General features: G+C 42.6%; 1 protein-coding gene across 5 annotated transcripts in view; it reads left to right on the forward strand.

Annotated features, from left to right (window-relative positions):
• Positions 1-20,360, forward strand: part of Grp170 (hypoxia up-regulated Grp170 co-chaperone protein) — a 38,724-nt gene extending 18,364 nt beyond the window's left edge. For 3 of the 5 annotated variants that reach the window (XM_050178803.3, XM_050178804.3, XM_055071100.2), the window contains 9 exons: positions 1,686-1,769; positions 3,641-3,763; positions 4,553-4,639; positions 10,053-10,204; positions 11,116-11,326; positions 12,033-12,245; positions 13,339-13,519; positions 17,164-17,247; positions 18,924-20,360. In XM_050178803.3, coding sequence (XP_050034760.1) covers positions 1,686-1,769; positions 3,641-3,763; positions 4,553-4,639; positions 10,053-10,204; positions 11,116-11,326; positions 12,033-12,245; positions 13,339-13,519; positions 17,164-17,247; positions 18,924-19,003 — 1,215 coding nt within the window. In that variant the 3' untranslated portion in view covers positions 19,004-20,360. The remainder of the gene's footprint in view (positions 1-1,685; positions 1,770-3,640; positions 3,764-4,552; positions 4,640-10,052; positions 10,205-11,115; positions 11,327-12,032; positions 12,246-13,338; positions 13,520-17,163; positions 17,248-18,923) is intronic. The other 2 variants (XM_050178805.3, XM_055071101.1) reach the window with 1 other exon arrangement.

Raw genomic sequence — 20,360 nt, forward strand, 5'->3', positions numbered from 1 at the left:
TGACCGCGGAGAAGATTTGATGGTACCAAAATGAGAAACTAGGTCAGCTATATATTTACCTCACTCGTGCCCGCCTCGTTCATTTTCTTGTTTACGTGGGGTCTAGTGGCTGGAAAACGTATAATGTGGTCGCAGTTTGGCGACTTATTGAATGTCGGTGACGAAAAATCGTGTGTTCCGGGAATGTATGAACCAGTAAAATATCAGCGTAACCCTATTGGGTCATTTCTTGTGCTCTCGATTGCAAACGTTGGCACCGGGAAAACGTACATAACGGGAACGTGTCAACCACTTTCTACTGTATTTAATGTTAGAGCCCGCTGCGTATTTGATTTTGACTATTAGATTACATGTTCAGAGATGCAGGTTCAGTGCAGATAGATTGAAGCCTGCCATGAGAAAGCATCCATGCATATGGTCTAGTGGCTGCACCAAGTCTGCGTTGCAAGCCAAGCAGGAATTGCAGTGGTCTTCAGCTGAAAAGCTTGTAAATAAAGGAAAATGTTGAATGTTGAATATGTTGAGAATGTTGAGTTCCAAATAGTTACAGAAATAGAAGAAAGTTACTTTTTTTTATTTCACCACACTTTGTTGTTTTCTTTTCCTACTTTTAGAATGGAAAAATATTCTAGGCGACATATGAAGCCCATATTTTTCTAATATTAATCTTCAATTGTAATATTTCACTATCTGCTTACGAAGATATGCTATCATGTATGCACTTGCACTAAGGCCTGGAGGAACCTCTAATACTTCTGCTCAACAGTGCTTGCTTCTCATGTTGCTTCAGCACCTGCCCTTTGCTTTCACATGTGGCTTCTGCAAGAATGGCGTATCTAGAGTGGCGAGTGGGGGGGGACTCGTATTGCTAGCTTTCTTGCACTTGCTTTATTTTCTGTTTGCTTTGGTCACATGCTCTCTCTGTGTTGCATTTTTGCTTGCTGTCACAGTTAGTCCACACCCCCGCATTGCACAAAACAAGAGTGCATTTATGCTTCAGATTTTGTTTCCTTGCAACTTGCCTTCCTTCTGAAACTTTCTCTAACGGCATGGGCTCCCCATTGAGTAGTTGACCTGCGATCAATGTACAGTGACCTGTGTGTTAAGCTAAACAAATTCAAGTTTGTACCACTGCTTTGCTGACCTTGAACGTTTTTGCAAAGGCCATATTTTGTAGTTTACCTCGTAAAAGCTATAGAAATCTGGGTTTGATACTTGCTTGGCTTGTCCAGCAGACTTAGTAAGCATATAATAACAGCTTCTCATTTTAACTGGATGAACCTGTCAAATACTTGTGGTAAATGCTTTTTTTGTATATTAAAATGTAGCAGTGTCGTAAAATTTCAATGCCATCAAAGGGGCAGCAAATGCAATATTTTAAAGTTCGGATAAACACACAGGTTATTGTGCATATTGCATGCTTATTTCTGTTTCATTTGCTTTGCATTGCTTGCCTTCTATGCTTCCTCAAACATTTTTGCATGCAAGTTGAAAAAGAAGAGCTAGGGGGCTGATTACCATGAAAGATGAAAATGGGACAGACGGTCTGGAAATAAGCCATGGAGCGAGTAGTGACAGGATGCATCGAAGGTATGCAAATAAAGCGGACAAGTTTTGCCACGTTTGGTGCTCGCGAATGTGGAGTAGCTTCCCTGCTCACGCTTCCACTATTTCTTCATGCACAGGTCATTTACCTTTTCGACAAAAAGGTTCCGATTCCTGGAGCGAAGCAAAAGGTTGTTAAGAAAGACCCGCCTGCTCCCAAGCCGGTAAATTGTTTGCGTGTGTGTGAAGAGGTAGCGTGGCCTGCAGGAGCGTTTTTACCAGTTGGTCATGCCGTCAGTAGCTAATTATGCAGTCAATAAGCCTTCTTTCATCTTTTGGTTGTGGACAAGGTTGCAGGTGTGATTATGCTAGAAGTTGCAGTTCCATTTTTTTGGTGCAGAACGTGGAGATGTCCTCATACCTGTAATGAAATTAATTTTTGGGCACCATTGCTGTAAATTCCCGCTCACAAAATTTAGGTTCACACAGATTTACTCAAAATGAATACTCGTTTGAAGTGTAACTGCACCACCCATTTCCCAATTTGTAAAAAAAAAAGAAAATTGAAGGCTTCATTGTTGTTTTCAGCAATGATGTAACTGTTACTCTCCTTCACTCTTTATTTTTTGGAGCTAGCCATCTAGGGCAGCCTTCTTTACACTACCATCTCTGATGCTTTTATTGCTTGTAATTGGAAGCTGTCGCTTTGGAGCATCTTTAGAGCTTCATAAATGAAATCTGGTTTAGTGCGGAATTGTACATTAAACTTCGTGCTTCATGTAATGCCAGCATGCTTGCAAGTGCACGCTTGGTCTAGTGAGTGTCCGACAGGCTGTTGTTGTGTTGCTCAGGGTTAACATGTGTAAAGGCAGCGGTAGTTTTCTAGCATTTCGCCGTTGCATCTATGTTTACCTTGGGCTCCTTGTGTACTATATTGCTTAATTGTATGCGTCATTGTTCGACCTGGCTGGACTTAAATTCTGCTTGTTCTTCAGCAACCAAGCTTTCACAGCGCATGCTTGCATTAATGTTGCCAGTAAGGTTTGTATTTTAGAAAATGGTGTTATAAAGTAAGATGCACCTGCTATCTGAAGATCATGGCTTCATGCTGTTGATCCGAGGAGAGATGCTGCTGCACTGCATATTTCTCTGCACAAGGCGTGTGTTATATATTTCAGTATAACTTTTTTACGCTTGCCGTTTGCCTGGAATTATTGCATATTTTCTGCAACTAATGTGAGCGTAAGTGCGATGACACTTGGGTAATGTGTTGCACTTGACTGTTGATGTGCAGTTATGAAGTGTTTATGTCCCCGTGGGCCTAATTATGTCAGCTACCTTGAGAGCCTAGAGTAGAACAACCAGTACTTAACACTTGACTTTTGATAGTACTGTAGGCCAGAAATAATTCTTGCACCATAAAAAAACAGGCACAATGAACACATAAAGAATTAAGTGACAGAGGTCAGTATAGTTGTGTGGTTGTGTCGCTTCTTTTTGAGGTGTGTTCCTTTACGTCTTCGCAATGCACAATTTTTTTGACGTCTTTTATTGCGTCATTATGTGTCTTTGACAACGACTTGGCATGCCTGTTTTAAGACTGAGAAGGTTTGACAGTCAAGCATGCATATTCATGTGAGAGGATATACGCTGCTACATAGTACTAATTGATTTGAATGTACACATTTGTCTGAAACCAGTCTAGTTGAGAAACATTTGAAATTGCACTAATTAAAGAGACACCAATCATATCGGATTAATTAAATTTACCTAACTCGATGGTGGAGTCTCTTTCACCATCGGGGGCGACTTCATGAAGCTGCAGCCTTATTAAATTTAACCCAACATTTTGGTGTTTCTCCAATTCCTTCGGAAGGACTCCTAAATATGACTTTGTCAAGTGACCCTCCTCTTTGGCCAGTTTAAGTTGAATGAGTTACTTGTCACATTAAATAACCTTTTTACTGGTAATCACTGTACCCTGAGTGGCTTCATTTCATTGTTTCATCGTTTTATTTCAAAAATAACTTTGTGAATGGGCTTGTCTGTTGGTGAAACCAACATTTATTGGTTTGGTCTGCTTTGGGGATGACAGGCCGAGGCAACCTTTGAGAAGACCGTGGAGGAAGTGGTTCCTCCAGCTGAGGAGTCAACATTGTCACGGCTAGGAAGCACCTTGGGGAAACTGTTTTCTGGAAGTTCAGATGAACCCACAAAGGTGAGTAATTGAGGACTAGCTATCATGAAAGACAGTTGTACTGGTGCAAACTACTTGTCTGTCATAACATAACTGTTTCCTCATATCACACATCCTTAACTGAATATGTTTGTTTCAGTAACTACCGTTAGCATTGTGTGCTATATGCAAATAAAATAAAGTGATGAATATTACCCATACAGAACATGCTTACTGCATGCAACAGAACACACTAAGTTTGTGTGAATGTTCATTGCAAAATTGGTCAAGCAAGATGCCACCAGTGGCCACAGTGGGGAAGCAGTGCAAGTCCTTGTGAGCACTGAATATAGAGATTAACACAAACTACTTAAATGCTTTTTGTACTTGCAAAACACTATTTAGGCTTTTAAAAGGTCTGGATGTCTTGATACAAAACTCAAGTCATTGTCTTTTGTAGCTTGCCTTTTCTGGGAGGGTAGCAAATCTTTTGCAATTTGGCCTATTAGGCTGTCAAGAGGCATTAGGAAATCAGTCATACCCAGTCTTGGACTCTTTTGGACCCATATCGCTAGAATCTAGCCGATGTAAACAGTGCAAGTCACTGCTGCAACTTCACCTTTTAATAGTTGCTGTTTCGTATTTAAAAGATTAGGGTTATAGTAGTACTGTACAAGATTAATGATGGCCAAACACTAGAGACAACTAATGTGGATATTTGAATATGCTAAAGGTACTATATTGTTTCAGAACACTGTGTCATAAGCAGATGCTGCACGTGTTGTCTTGTATTGACTCGTTTTAAGCATGTCAGAACTTCATTTTGTGCAGGAGGAGAGTGGCCAGGAAGCTGACAATAATACTGTGCAGGCCCAGGACAATACCACTGCCAGCCATGACAATGAAAACAGAACCCAGGTAAGGTACTAGGTGTGTCGCATTCGTCTGGAGCTTATTCTTGTGCCCTGTTGTGTGAGCAGTACTACCTAGATTGATGCTGGATTTCCTTGGCTGTGAGGCACATCTTGCAGTAGCAGTTAATTTAGTTCCTTATTTTAAAGCACAGCTCTGAGGCTCCCGTTCCTGCAGTGACCGTCGGGGTCCTACTTCGTAACCGAGCGAACAAGCACAGTAAAACATGAGAGCGAACGCAGAGCGCAGTGGAAGATGAAAGACTGGGATAGCAAAGAGAGTGCGAAGAGGAAAGCGCAGGTGGAAGGTGCAGCAGAACCATGCGGCAAAAAGTGGAGGAGGAGGGTATGGCAAAAGTGTAAGAAAAGCTTAGTGCCATACATGGCGGACTTTCCGGCGATGATGGCTACGAAATGCCGCCAGAATAGTGCGCATTGTCTGTATGGAAACAAAGCGCTGCCTGAGCAGAGGTCTGTCTGCAGTGGCTGCTGTGAATTGCGCCCATGCGTCATGATTAGCGAGGCAACCGCGCCACACTTTGCTCCGTTTGCAGTGTGACGCACGAGACAGATCGTCTGCGCCAGGCAATATATCGCGAAATGGAAATGCCTATGCAGCTGTGCTCAAATTTCGCATCGGCAAGTATCGTAATCATCGGTGAATTTTCGTTTTTATTTTATTCATAGCATTTTTTGAATACTGGTTCATTCACTACAATAGACTTCAATAGATTCAATAGACTACATGGTTCATTCAATAGCAACACATATAAAAATTTTAAGATCAGGATGTCATTTCACTGATGGCTGAAATTCGAGATGAACTTTTAAGGGTATTAGAGAGGTCTTTTGTCAGATTAATCTTTTGCTGCATCGTAGACTCATGCTGTTCCCTTTAAATTCCACAGTGAAAAATACTCTAGGATTCTCAGATACCGTACAGTTGCCTTGCCTAAACTTCTAGAAACAACAGATTTTATTTATCTCTTTTTAAATGTTTTTCGTTTGCCAGAAGTTTGAAATATCCAGAGTTGAATCAAACATGGTCACAAAGATAATTATTGGTACCATCAAGGTACACAACAGCATGAATGTAAAGTGTAGATGTCTTGGCTTTCCATGCCATATTCATGTCCATTCAATTGAAAAGCCCCCACTTTTTTGGGAGGGGTCTTTCTTGGTCCCAGAAAGCCAAGATAGGTCTATATCTACATAAGTGAAACCCTTGTTTGACTTTTTTCAGTTAAGTAGCTTTAAAGGGCACATAAAACATACATAATCCATATTTTAAAGTTTGAATTAATGTTTTGGTTTGAAAGCAATTTGAATTATTGCTAGTTCCTTATAGTTCTCTTTTGTGATTAGATGGCTGGAGGATTATTGCAGCATGTAAAGATTTGAAATGTAAGGTTAATTATTCCCTCAGTGAATGCAGTGGTGGTACTATACTCCTGAGGCAATGAAGATATTGCAAAGCTTAAACTTGCTGCTGGTGAAAAATTCTAGAGTTGCAAGAGTCTTAAGCGGAGCAGATTAAAGTGAATCACCTGTAGTGAAACGAGAACATTGTAGGGAAAAGGCAGTTCAAAAAGAAACTTCTTGCTTGTGAAATGAAAGAAAAAGGCATGTGTTAGTGCTGTGGTAAAATTACAAAATCTTTTAAGCCAACCTTGCATGCATGCTGCTTAAAGGGGCATTGAACCACTTTTTATCGAAGAGGAGAAATGTATTTGAAGTTAAAATAGGCTATTTCAACAATACTTTGCTGTAAAAAGTACTTCAATCTGTTCAGTAGAAGCAGAGTTATTGGCAATCAAGCACCCTCTTAGCTGTGCTCCCATTCCTTCTTCAATGCCTTGCGCTGCAAAGGCTACTGCGGAGCAGGGCATGCTCACAACGCTCTGCCTTCTAAGTGTCACCATGGCGCACAGTTCAGATTTGCTTTTGGATTTGAATGTAGATGCGAGTACTTCCGATTTTGGCACCTGCGACGCTCCAAAAGTAACCCATAAACGTTTGTCCTCAGCGAGCCGCAATGCGCTTAGCCAGTGGACTTGTGGCAGCACACCACGGCGGCTGCAGTAGCTACGCTGCATAGAAGGCCCCAGCTACATGCAACTGTAGTGCATACGTGCAGCGTTTGCTTTGTGCATTACAGGGCTTGAGTGCATGCTCGCGTGTGTATACTACAGTCAGACCATGCTACATGGTGCGGACTGGCTTTGTCCATCACCAGCTTGACCGATGGATGTAGCCACATCCCAACTTGTGCATTTTTGAAGTGCTATCAATTAGTCCGCCATGGCGTCTAACGAGGAGTGGCCAGGAGTAAGTGTGCGCTGACAAGCGTGCATGTGGTCTAACCTTAAAGGGTCCCTCACCAGGGCTGGCCATATTGAACTGACAAGTGCACTAACAATCGTGTCTGATAAGTATTGCATGGCTATATGCCGTAGAAAGAGCTGAAATTTCAAACCAAATGCCGTTTGCCCTTATCTTCGTGGGTGCCACGCTCCCTGCTGGAGGGGTAACATGTATGCACAAGTACGCCTACATACATGTATATGCTGTGACATCGCTCAGAATGACACATGACTTCGAGATTTATTTAACGCAACAACATTTATTTGTGTAATCTGTTGCTTCAATAGGCGAATTAATGTTTAGAGAAATAATAGAACACGCAAACTGAATGTCTGTGTGTTTGTTTTACTTCGTACCGTAGCAAGAGAGATGTACTTCCATTTCATCTGCTTGTTTCCTTGTTGTTCAGTCGCGCACATAGACACTGAAACTATGCCATTTTCTACTGTGCTCCAGTGCGCGATCATGCTCCATGATCTGTTTGTGTCTGGGTTGGTATTCGTGTTGCACTGACTTATACCGCTAGTCAGGTGTTCTCGTGCACAGCGCGCACAATCCTGCACTGCGCGAAACAAGACAAACGCAACAGCTTGCACGTGACACCGTAAGTGGAAGTGCGCTGCACAGCAAAAAATGAGGGAAAGAAAAAGAAGGCTGGGCGTGTAACATATGCGTCACGCAATCCTCGAGCTCCGATATGAGAGAACGCAGGGAAGGAATCTCGCTTGTGGAGGCTAGACGGGGCAATTGTAAAAAATGTCTATGTTGGTGGTGAAGCTTGCCTCTTGAAATCATGGGTTCGTGGCACTGAAATATTTATTGCAGTTATTAATGAACCAATTTAAAAATTTTTTTCTTGTAGAATGCTCTCCTGAACAACTTCCAGCATATAACAGAAATGATTTATATGGCCTGGTGAGGGGCCCTTCAAATTTCGCATGGTTCGAGGCTAGTTGAGCGTTCAAAACTAGTTGAAATTAGCGAGACTCGCTGGCTATAACACCAATAACCAGGGTGGCCAAAGTTCTACATGGGCGGCCGCGGCCAAGCGTACATGAGCAGATGATAGTCAGCTTCTTTTGGAAGTACATAATTATTATTAAATTCGAAAGCACATTTTCGCTTACTTCAGCCTGCTTATTGAATTTCGTCAATAAATATGCACAGTAACAGTAGGAAGAAGCGCACTGATCCAAACACCCTTCTTGATAGACGTCAGCTATTGGCCAATGCCAGCCGTGTATCGGAATCCGCTTTATTACAAAATAAAATGTCCAGAAGACAATGAGGAGCAGTATTCTTTTAAAAAGGGAACGTTTGAAAGAAAAGGGACTTAGCGCTCTGCTTGCGAGCGCCACCCGCCGTATACGACAGCAAAACTGGTCTTAGATGTTCACAGCAGCGTATGCTATCTCCAGACTTTTTTGCCAAGCCCAAGGAGTGGTTCAGGACCTCTTTAATCTAGTGTTTCACATAATGCCGCACATACATTATTTTACTTTTTACTGGTGACTACTTTTCACTGGATTATCACTGTCGTCAAGTTATGGTTTGGTGCAATACGTGCCTACTGTACCTGGTGAACGTTGTTGTCAATTCTATAGTGAGAGACTTGCGTAATCGAATTGTGTATATGGGAGTGGCGGTGTACATTCACGAATGTATGCAAGCACCAGTGACTAATAATAACTGTGTGGTGAGAAATGTATAAATAGTTTGTGAACTCAACCTATTAAATTAGATTTGCTGACTAACAAATGTGCTTGCTACTATTGTGATTCTAGTGTTGCTTGTCTTTCTGGGCTCAAGTTCGCCTACCTAATGAATTGGATTATTGACTCACACTTATGGGCAGTTTTTGGTTCTTCACCATCACTAAAGTGTGGCAATATTTTTGCTTTGTCTGTGTTCAGTAATTTCCTTTCCCATTTGTGACATTGTGCTGTCTTTTGATTGTTTTGAAGCTTGCACACCTGCTCATTGAATGTTTGCTGCCCGCCGCAGTGGCTTAGTGTCTGTGGTGTTGCACTGCTAAGCACGAGGTCGCGGGATCAAATCCCAGCCGCCGCGGCTGCATATCAGTGGGGCTGAAATGCAAAAGCATCCAAATCCCATGCATTGAGGGCACGTTAAAGATTTCCATGGTGGCCAAAATTAATCCGGAGTCTCCCACCACAGCATGCCTCATAATCAGATCGAGTTTTTGGCACATAAAACGCCAGAATTCAATTCAATTTAAAGGGACATTAAAGACAATAAATGACTCTTCAAATACCACTCCAGAAACCTCGCACCTCTTGTTTCATGCCACGTGAAGGCTTAGTTTATGAAAAAATTGCATGTGAAGGGTCTGAATATCTTTCTTAAAATTCAAATCTCCCGCCATCCGAACTGGAGAGTGGTGAAATTACATACACAATCACCACCCTTTGCTGCTGTCTGTGAGTAAAACGGCACCCGACAGACTGCAGTACCGGGTCAACTTGGAGCGAAGGATTCGCCGGTGCAACTGCTTTTTTGCCAATTGGCATGGACCGTTCGGGCATGTCGCGGCATCACATGGAAGTTGAATTCTTTGCTACTTGCAGTTTGTGCAAGTTTCACGAACCTGCAAAACCAGCACAGCACTACGCGATAACAATATGACTGAAATGCGAAAGCGTGGGCGGCACGGAGTCGAGCGAAAATGAAACTTCTCGACCGCCCGCGTCGTTGTCAAGGGTAATTTCAATGTGTTCCATTTTCTAAAGATGAAATAGAACTGGACAAGTAGCTTTTATTTCATCTTATAATGCAATACAAGGATGTCTTTTGCATCGAGTGGTTGAGTACTAGTGACAGAACTTAACTGTCATCAGGCAAGTATTTGACTGTCCCAGGGGACTGTCTAATCATGTCCTGCATTTACCTTAATTTCTCGATTATTAGGGCTCTGTTCACGATAATATTGACGCTTTAGAGATTCTTGAGCACTTGTCTGTCACTTTAGCTTAACTTAATATTTGCCTTTAGTGTCCCTTTAATGATTGCTGTGCACATTTTGTAAATGTGTGCAGGCTGAACAGAGGAGCTTGGGAGGAGAGGCTGCCAGCAATGAAACTACCAAGACTACGAAACTGGTCACAGTGAAAGAACCGGTGACCATTCGTATGACTCTCGTGGACCGGACAGAATTCACTGCTGAGCAGCTTGCTGAATCCGTGAAGAAGTAAGTGGACAGAACAAATTGCACTGTTTTGTATCCTGCTTTCAAGCTGCGTGTACACAGCTATGATTCGAGTTCGTTGTGTTCAGTTATTGCACATCGTGGCCATATACTTTGCTAACCTTGCTAGCCACAAAACACCTTCGAACAGCTTTAGGGCACTTAGGTGACAAGTCAGAAGAGGTGTTGCGATCATGGTTTTGTGCATCTTCAGTATGCAAAGCACACAAGTGCTGTTGAGCTTATTGAGATGCACAAGCCTGTGTGACCACTTGTGATGAATGGAACAATGAACACTACATAACACGCAACAATATTACAGCGAACAAAAGCACATGGGGGCGTGTTGAGGTCAAAGTGGTCATGATTCTCGTCCAGTGCAAGGCCTGCCCTGGGCTAACCTTTTTTTTTTTAATTTGCCATGAGCGCACACCGTTTGTGGGATATGTACTACACATTTTATTACAATCATTTAGTACCTTCAGATGCAGCACACAATCAGCAGCACACTTTGAAGAACATTAGTTCACATATAATTACATGTACATATCCTTAAAAATTGTTATGGCTATCTAAATATGCAAAACATATTGAGAATATGACATATGAGAATCACTCTTTTTGCACTCACACAAAGCTTCGCTGTGTGTAGATTCCAACTTGTTGGCTCTGCTGCCCTTTCTTTTTTCTTTTTCCTTGTGGATTACATGCAGCCACAATTAGCGCACAGTTGCTCACTGTCATTGCCGTCAGACCCGTCATTTTCATATGGCATATAACAGACTGTCACCAAGTTTTTTTCATTCTGTGGTTATTGAAACGAAAGTAACAAACAAAAATGCCCAAATGTATGCTTGTTTCAAAACGAAAGATGCAATTTTATGAAGCTGTATTCGATAACTATTGATTTACAGGCTCTCTGATTTGGACAGCAAGGACAGGGCAAAGCTTGCCAGGGACCATGCAAGGAATGCTTTGGAGTCATTCCTGCATGAGACAAAGGACAAGATGTACAGTGATGAGTACGAGAAGGCCTCAACTGAAGAGGAGCGCCAGAACATCATTGCCAAACTGACCGAAGGCTCTGACTGGCTCGAATATGAATCAGATAATGCTGAGACCAAGGCAAGCAGGCACCTACTATGTCGAATTTCAGTTATTGAAGCAATGCTACATGTGTTGCAGTACCTATCATGTTACGAGCACAGCAAGAAGGGTGATGCTTGTGGTGTTGTAGGATGGCGAGTTTGTTAAACGGAATGGTGAAACTTGCACTAATTCATCTTAACAGCACGACCATTTAATGAAGGATTGCTCTGCACCTTAAGCACTTCATTTGGATGGTATTGAGGCTTTAATATGTAATTGGAGTGCATGTAGAGAACTTGTAAAATGAGCCAAGGTGGAGTGGCACTGCTTCCAGTTTTAGAGTGTGTAATCCCTGCTAAATGATGTGCATGAATTAGAATTGGTATAATAATGTGATTGTGAGAAACTGCACTGGCACATATTTTGCTAGAGAGTGACAGAAGTTATTGGGCAAGTTTTCATAAGCTTCATGTCAAAGATAACTTGCAAAGCAGCAAATAATATTTAAGTGAAAAATATCTTCTTTTTGTCAACGCCTTCTTTATCGACAAGCCTTCAGCTTGTATTATGGAGATGTGCTTGCATACTTTGCTGACAAGGAAACTTAAGGTATTTTGTGCATTTTGCATGCAACGTAATCATCACAAAGTGTCAGTTTTAAAATGTGGCATCAAGAATTATTTGAACGCATGTATTGTGTGTACTTAGCTGAATATAAGCACTTATTTTTTTTTTTACGTAGACCTTCAAGGAAAAGCTGTCTGGTTTGACACGGCTTGTCAAGGACCTGTTCGACCGTGTGCAAGAACACCGAGAGCGACCGGGAGCCTTCGTTGCTCTGAACAACATGTTGAATGCTAGCGAGGTTTATCTGTCCGCCATCACTGGCCTCCAGGACCAGGTTTTCACTCCTGTTGAGATTGAAACGCTGTCCAGGATCATCAATGAAACCAAGGTAAATAGGTTTTGTATTCACAGTTTATTGTCATAGCATTTTTGTCATGTTGTCACTTCGTGTAAGTAAGGCATCTACCTACATACCTGTTGACAACAAAAGCTTTTGTTTTGAACAGATCCTTTTAACAGTTTAGGGCAGAATTGTAGAAAAAATAACTTCTAATGTTTTTTTTATTCATTCTATGTCCTAACAGCAAGCTGATTGCATGTTCAGAAAATGACATAGGCATCAGGTGTCATAGGTACATTAGTATTGCATGGGCATTGCCATCACATTCAGTGCTCCTTCCTGGTAGCAAAAGAAAACACTTAGCTACAACACAGAAACAAAACTGACACGCATGCTTTTGTTACTGGCATTCAAAGTTCATAGCAGGATGTGCGAATAAGATTTGTCTTTGAAAGTTCTTGCAGAAATTTTCTTCCACAATCGATACTCGACTCTTCGCTAAGTGGGATAGGTTGCTGTGGGTCATGCTGTTGCTGTACACAAATAACATGGGTAAAAAATTACCTATGATGTGAACAGCCCAGCCATTGTGTTTCAGTTTAGTGAATGTGTTGTCTGCGTCTAGAAATTGATGAGTTCCTATAAATGGCTCTTCCAGCTGTGCTGCTTTCTCATTCACATTACAATATTGAACAAACATGCCATTTCACAGTGTATATTGTTCAGCACCACGTTTGTATGCAGTACTTTGCCGTTCAGTATAAATCAAAACACACACATTCTGCAGTGATGTTGCCTGGAAAATGCAGATTTTTCTCTTTGTGGAACAATCTCTTGGCCACTTTTTATTGGTCTCTTAGACTGGTGGCATCTGGTGAGCCATGCAAGATGGCTTCCAAGACCCATTTGCTAAGAAGTGGGAAAATAATGTAGACGTTGCTGGTCACCTTTTCGCAGCACTCATTCTGCCGCTGATGTGGCATCCCAATCCTCTAGCTGCCGATTAGTCTAGTTGAGGCTCTACCAGAATTTTCATAAGTGACGCAGCAATTTAGCCTAGACATCGCAGTTATTATGGAGTAGTCCTAACTGCTAGTATGCAACAGTATTTTGGCTTGAGCTTTTTGTCTTCCTCCAACAGGACTGGCAAGTGGAGCAAGTGAGGATACAGGAACAGACTCCACTACACGAGGCACCCAAGGTGACCCTGCGAATGATCTTCGAAAAGATCCAGCTTTTGGACCGTGAGACCAAATACCTGCTGAACAAGGCCCAGCGTGCACCACCGCCAAAGCAAACTACCAAAAAGCCCGAAACACCAGGTGAGTCTTGACCATATTGACAGCTCACATACCGTATTTACACGATTGTAAGTCCACTCGAATGTAAGTTGGCCCCCCCAGATCGCGTGTGACAGGGAAAGAAAAAAAAAAAAAGAGCATACCCAAGTGCGCATTCCATAACGAAAATTTATTAGTAGTTGGCATGGTCGCTGGACAACTTGTGTTCACTTATGCCATCATGCTCACTAGTGCTGCCATCTTCATCGCTGCTACGGTCCCACATCGCGTCATTGTCCAGCGAAATTCCACATTTGGCAAACGACCACACCATGACATCTTGTGGAACAGCAACCCGCGCTGAATGCACCCAACCACACGCTCCTGTCAGGGAGACTATTTTGACAGGTCCGGTTGGTGTAAGTTCAGTCTTCTGCCACCAGCCACTCATTGTACTCACGGCGGAGCAGGTCCTTAAAAGGCGGAGATCCGGGCTTGTTTCATGACCATGGCGCACTTCACTGGCAGGGACCGATCACGCATTTCAGCGACGTACGCCACAAGCGTGGCCTACAGCTCCGGAAAGCGTCCTGACTTTGGCCCGTGGGAAATTCTTCGCTTGCTGTCACAGGGGAAAATTTTGCTTCGCTGCAGTTGCCACTCTCGCGCCACCCATTCAGAAACATCGAACTTGCAGCCAGCTGCGCAGCGATTTGTTTCTTCGGCATAAAGGATGGCAGCTCTCTGGAGCACTCGTGACGACTGAGGAAGCATGGAAGTAGCACGTAGCCGGCAGTCAACTTGACTGAGTCAAGTCGAACACGTCAGCGGTGTCTGCTCTTCCATGAACTATCGATACTCTGCGCAAGCGGCGATGTTTTGAGGGGGCCGCCGCAAATGGAATTGCGGCACTTCCATCAACTATCAACACCCCCCATGCAAATTTTAAAGAATAGGTCGACCTACAGTCGTGTAAATACAATACTTTGTTTTGTAGAAATTAGGGTTGTACTACCGTCACCTTGCATTCCTTCAGCAAATTTTGTACCATTCTAGCCACTTATTTTTGCATATCGATGGGCTGTACAATTGACCATGACGACTACAGTAGAACCTCGATGATATGTTACTGTTCGTACGATTTCTCAGTGCCAGCTTTTGCAATCAAAAATACAAGAAATTGCCCAATGCAGTTAGCTTCTCTTTTGCTGCTTAATACTTTCAGAAAAACGCGGGCACCAAAATTCAATACATTGCCAAACAGCAATTGTATGATACGTTTTGTAGCTGCAATTTCCCATGTAAAAAATAAATAAATTTGGAGGATGTTTAAGCTTTGCCTTCAAGAGTGGAACGTGATAAAAAAAAAAAAAAGATCCCAGACTGCTTCTCACGCCTCCCGGCAACTGCAGCTTATGTAACCGTGATGTTTACTGGGATGCACGAATGTGAGCTTTCTGGTAGAAACGCGGATTCTTGCATGGGCCAGGATGGATGGACGGATGGATGGATGTTATGAGCGTCCCCTTTGGAACGGGGCAGTGGGTTGCACCACCAAGCTCTTGCTCTTATACTGCCTAATGTCCTACCTAGGTTAAAAAAGAAAAAATAAGAAAAAGAAAAGAAAAACATGATGAATTCCCATAACCAAATTTTCTGACCCCCTATTGTGAACTTTGTAAGTATCCGTATTTTGTCGTTTCCCTGCTTTTCTTCCACCAATCTTCCAATCGCCTCTTATTAATCTCTATTGCGGACATGTTTACTTTCCCCCTGCTCTCGCTGAACCCAAGGGCTTCAAAGAGGCCAGTGGTGCCTAAATCGCCTGCTGGGCAGATATCTTCACATTCTAATAAAACATGCTCCATCGTTTCTCTAGCTTTACTGCAGCAAGCACATGCTTCTTCTTTCTTCTTGTATCTCGCTTTATAGGTGCGTGTTCGCATCCTGATCTTGCTTCGAAAAGTAATGAGCTTCCGTTTGTGTTATCATAAATTGTTTCTTTCCTGATTACGTTGGGGCGGAGGCGAGCACCATCTGGAGGTGTTGCGAGGAACCAGCCACACCGCTTTATGGCCTTTGAGATTTGCGCATGCTGGTGCGCTCAAATCTCTGACGGCATGGCCGCTCTATGGATAGTAAAAACGCTGGAAAAGGGGTTTATGTTTTGAGTTTTTGCGTAACAGAATTATGTTTTCTCATATGTTCAAATTACAATCCGCTGCTATCATGTCTGTAGGTTTTGTGTAAGTCGTGCTTTACGATTTATCTGACGTATTTTACCTTGAGAAATTAAATTCGTTCAGTAACTACCTTGCGCTACATGTAGGGCCTGCTTGGTTGGGTATGCATGGTTTGAAATGATTTTTGCTGAAACGATGGTCGACGCTGGAGGTGGGACGCCGACGCCAGATTTTCTGCGGCACGGGGCCCGCCATGCTGTCATGTTAAAAGGTGCGACTAGGGGCCCGCCATGACAGCTTCCTCGCAGTACCCCTCTGCCCATATCACATGAAAATGCCACCGTGCACTCGGTTTCCTTTTCCAATACCAGCAAATCTGTTGTCAAATGCCGCATTCACAACTGTCGCTGCCAGTCCTATTGTGATAAGCATCTCTTTCACAGCACATGTGGGATAGTGCTAGAAAGTGTACTGCACGCATCTAAAAGGCGATAACCGAGATGCATCGCCGTTCCATGCTGCAGGCGGTGTGAAGGGAGCGTCATGTTTTCCTTTGGTGGCATCGTATTCCTGCATCGCCCACGATCCCGATTTCATCTCGCTTTCCCATCACCATCTCAATATGCCAATCGATAGGAAAGAAACACAGCGGATCTCGCGTTGCTCAGACCCCACCAGCTTGATGCATGTCAGCACCTTCTGCTACAATGATTCTCGCCAAGTGGGCATGTCAAAACTTCCTGCTAAAATGTACTACCTGAAAAAGCTGCTGACCCATGACCAAATCCAAGGAGTGCATGCATAAACTTGTGAAAGCTGCAAAAATGACAGCTTGGATCTGGAGCTGCTCAAACCTTGCCAGCTCGGTGCACAGCAGCGTCTCACACTTTTAACGATCCCTGCAACGTTTCACATTATGAAGATGTCAGCTGTAGTAGAGTTTGCCAAATCATTTAGTGACTTTGGATCGCATGTTTTCCCACTTAGTACATTATATCTCGTGTTTTTCCAAAACATATGAACAAGGTTCTACTGTATATTGTACACAATATACAATATTGTTTACTACCGATGATTTAATAAGCCTTTTTCAGAAGCAGTGATGTCCAAACTGTACTGGTGGGAAAACAGCGACATTGGGTTTCATCGCAATGTTAGCTTTGTGGGAAGGCATCCTTATTTTGCTCTTGAAGTTTCCATGTAGTGTCATCATCTTTAACATTAAAGATAATTAACAGCTTGAGCAGCTGAACTTCTGAAAGAAAACTAGACTTACCATGGCTCACTGAACACGTTGAATTCTATTGAATGAGTGCACCGCCTTCTGCAACAAGATCTGTTCTCCGTGTAAGGTCAGCATCAGCCTTGATATACAAGCTTTACTAGTTTTACTAGAAGCTGCGCACACTTGCGAGGTCTTGTACTTGGTGTAATGTTGCTGCAGTATAATTACTGCTCATCTTGCATGTTGTTCAGAAGTTTCACCTAGTTTGCCTCTTCTAGAACCTGCAAAAGAGGCTGAGGAAGAGGTTGTGGCCGATGTTGAGATGCCCGAGGGTCCAGTGCCAATGGAACAGCCGGCAACAGGTAAGAGCCATGGAAAGTTGGCCCAGTTGGCACTTCTTGAAGCACTTAGAAACAGTGGAATAAACACTGTGCAAAAGAAGGTGCAACACAGCTGTTGTAGAACTAAAAAGAAAAAAGAAAAGACTGCTGTGAGTTTCTTGTAGCTTTCTTCACCCTGACAAAGAAACTCACGAGTGAGCAAAGTGTAAGTGCATCCTTTCTGAATTTGTCGCTTATGGAGTCCACACTAATGTGCCGATACTGTCTTCTTTGTGTGTCTGAGCCATGTCTTGAGGAGATCTGCATGAGCATAATGAGAGCTTAGTTGTGACATTTTCTTATGTCTAAATTGCAGTTTGTCACTGTTATAGGCTGGCAATGGAAAAAGTGATTGCAAGAGGGAACTGAGAACAAGTGATGCTTACACTTGCGAACAATTTTGTGGCGATGAAGAGAATGCTATGGGAGGCAAAGCACGTGCACTACAGTGCTCCTGAAAATAGTTCCACAATCGCATTCACATTTAAGCTGGGGAAAAGAAAATATCAACATCTTGTACTTGTATAATATACAGCCGAACCTCAACGGAGTTGTACTTGCAGCAAAAAAACATTGTTAAATCACGTGTTTTGTTAATTCGAGGTGTTAAATTAATTTCACCAGTAGTAAAAGTAATTTCGCAAATTCCCAGGACACTCCTGGTGGATACTAGTATCTTGTCAGTAAGCACTTGTAAACAAATTGCAAGAAGGTCGGGTCATAATAGGGCAGTTATGAGCATCGGACACTGGAAGCATAGCGCGCAAAGGATGATCCACAAAGACAGGACAAGCGCATTTTTTTCGTTTAGCGCTTGTCCTGTCTAGTCTTTGTGGATCGTCCTTTGCATGCTATGCTTCCAGTGTAACTGTTTTACCAACCAGCCCAAGCCTATACTCTTCTGAACGAGCATCGGAGCATGTGGTGCAAATTGTGCCAAGAGCAATGCATCGGCGTGGCTCACGGCTTCTGGGATTTGCACGTGTTGCGTCATGTTGCACTGTAAATCTTGGACACTGTGGCAATGTGCCTGCACGCTGGAAGCTGTGACTTAATGCCTACAGCCTTCATAGATGGCGCCCACAAATTAAAAGCAAAAGTGTAAAAATATGAATATTCGTCCTCAAAAAAAAAAAAAATGTTCCAGTTTTGCTAGAAAAGCATAGCATAGTTGGTGATAGGAAAGAGACATCTACACGACGTAAGATTCATAGTTTTATTGGTGTCACACGCACTCGGGCAAACATGAACTGATCTCACTCAATGACCACGAACACTCTGTCGAAACAAGAGTGAACGCTTTGCACTACATCTCGGAAACTTAAGATTACACAACTACACACCATACGCAGTGGCACACAGTGTAATGATTCACGTTACATAGACGTCAACTACAGTTGAACCTGCCAATTTTTGTAGTGCCTTTAGGTCTTACATTTTCCCAATTAGTACATTTTTTTCGTGCGTTTTTTCTAAAATGTATGAATGAGATTCTACTGTATGTTGCACAGTAACATGTGCACAACTTTTGTCCTGTAACTTTCCCTTCCGTTACATAAAAAATTTTCGTTGAGTAAAGAAACATCTCAGGTACAGAGCAAATCGTACTGTTTCGTGGAATGTGCACTGATATTGCCTCTTGCTCTATGCTTTTATAGAAGGGGAAGGTGCTGTTCCCTTCGAACCTGTGGAGCCAACACCTGAGCAACCTGAGGATGGCCAACACACCGAGCTTTGAAGGATCACAAAACACTGCACTCTAATTTATGGACTCGTCACTCACTGTCTACGGCACATCAGCAGCCAGGAGGAAACTGTTGGGAAGGGTTCCTTAATTTTTTTTTAATTTGTGGTTTTGTACATATATTGCCAGAGTTATTATTTAACGAGACTGGAAAGTAAGGCTGCAGTGTACTCATTGGAGAGTGCAGCAGCAGGAGAATGTTTCCATGAAACAGTCTTGGCACTAGTTTCTTTAGAAGCATCTTCGATGCCGTTTGTTCAATGTGCTTGGAAACGTCACATTGGAGAGAAGATTGGGAGCCCTACGAAAGTGAGAAGTTCATTTTCTTTTCTTCGTTCATGGTGTTAGCTGTAGAAGCCACCAGCAAATGGATATTTATGACTTCTTCATTTTTTCATTGTGCAGAAATGGATTTGCTGGAGGTCACCTATATCACCTTACATCTAGCTTGTAAATGAGGAGTTACGCTACACAAAGTTATTGAGCAGCATTGCAGCTTGGTGTTACAGTCGAATTGGCAGACAGAACTGTAGAATATGATTTTTGACGTTTCTAGGCTTCCATTTGAATAGGTGATTGTGACTTGATTGAAGCCGGTGAGCTAGCACTCTTTAATGAAAGTGTAATTGGCAGAATCTGGTGCAGTTGTTTGCTGATAATCTTAGATTGGCGGATGCTAGTGAGCTAGTATACTCAATAATTGGCAGCCAGAAAGCAAGCTGTCAAAGTTGACCTCGTGTCATATTTTGCAAAAGCCGGTGAAATAGTACTCATTGGTGCTGTAGAAACTCTCGCAGGAACATTCACATTTCTCGTGCTCATTTAAGCTAAGGTGTATTGGACCACTTGTTACGTTGGGCTTACTTTACCGAACTTTGTATAGGGGCACAGATGAAATTGTTTGTATTGTTTTGTACGCACTTCTTTTTCTTTGTGCTATGTGCTCATGTTGGTAGCTGCTGCTCAAACTTTTTAAAAACTTGTTTACAGGCAAGTATTTGATCAGGCAGCCTCGAATAGTGATGTCAAAGCCTACCTTTTTTCTTTCTTTTTTTTTATGTACTTGCATATTTGGTTGCACAGTGCCTCTTGCATGAGATATTGGCACAGTGCGGCAGGCCTAGAAGTGTGTTCCTTTCCACATGTGTGAGTACTGGAAAATTTTATTTGTGTACGACACTGCAGTGGCCACACAAGTGAATGAAGTGAGAAGGAGAGTGGGCAAGACCGAGTGAATGATCCCTGACCAAATGCAGAATGCCATGTATTTTTTGCGTGATGGTTCTCTACACCTTGTACATATTGACAGATAAATGTCCTGTTTGCAAATAAAAGTTGTGGTCTTGTCGTA

This window comes from Dermacentor andersoni, chromosome 5 (assembly GCF_023375885.2).
Source record: "Dermacentor andersoni chromosome 5, qqDerAnde1_hic_scaffold, whole genome shotgun sequence".
NCBI lineage: Eukaryota > Metazoa > Arthropoda > Arachnida > Ixodida > Ixodidae > Dermacentor > Dermacentor andersoni.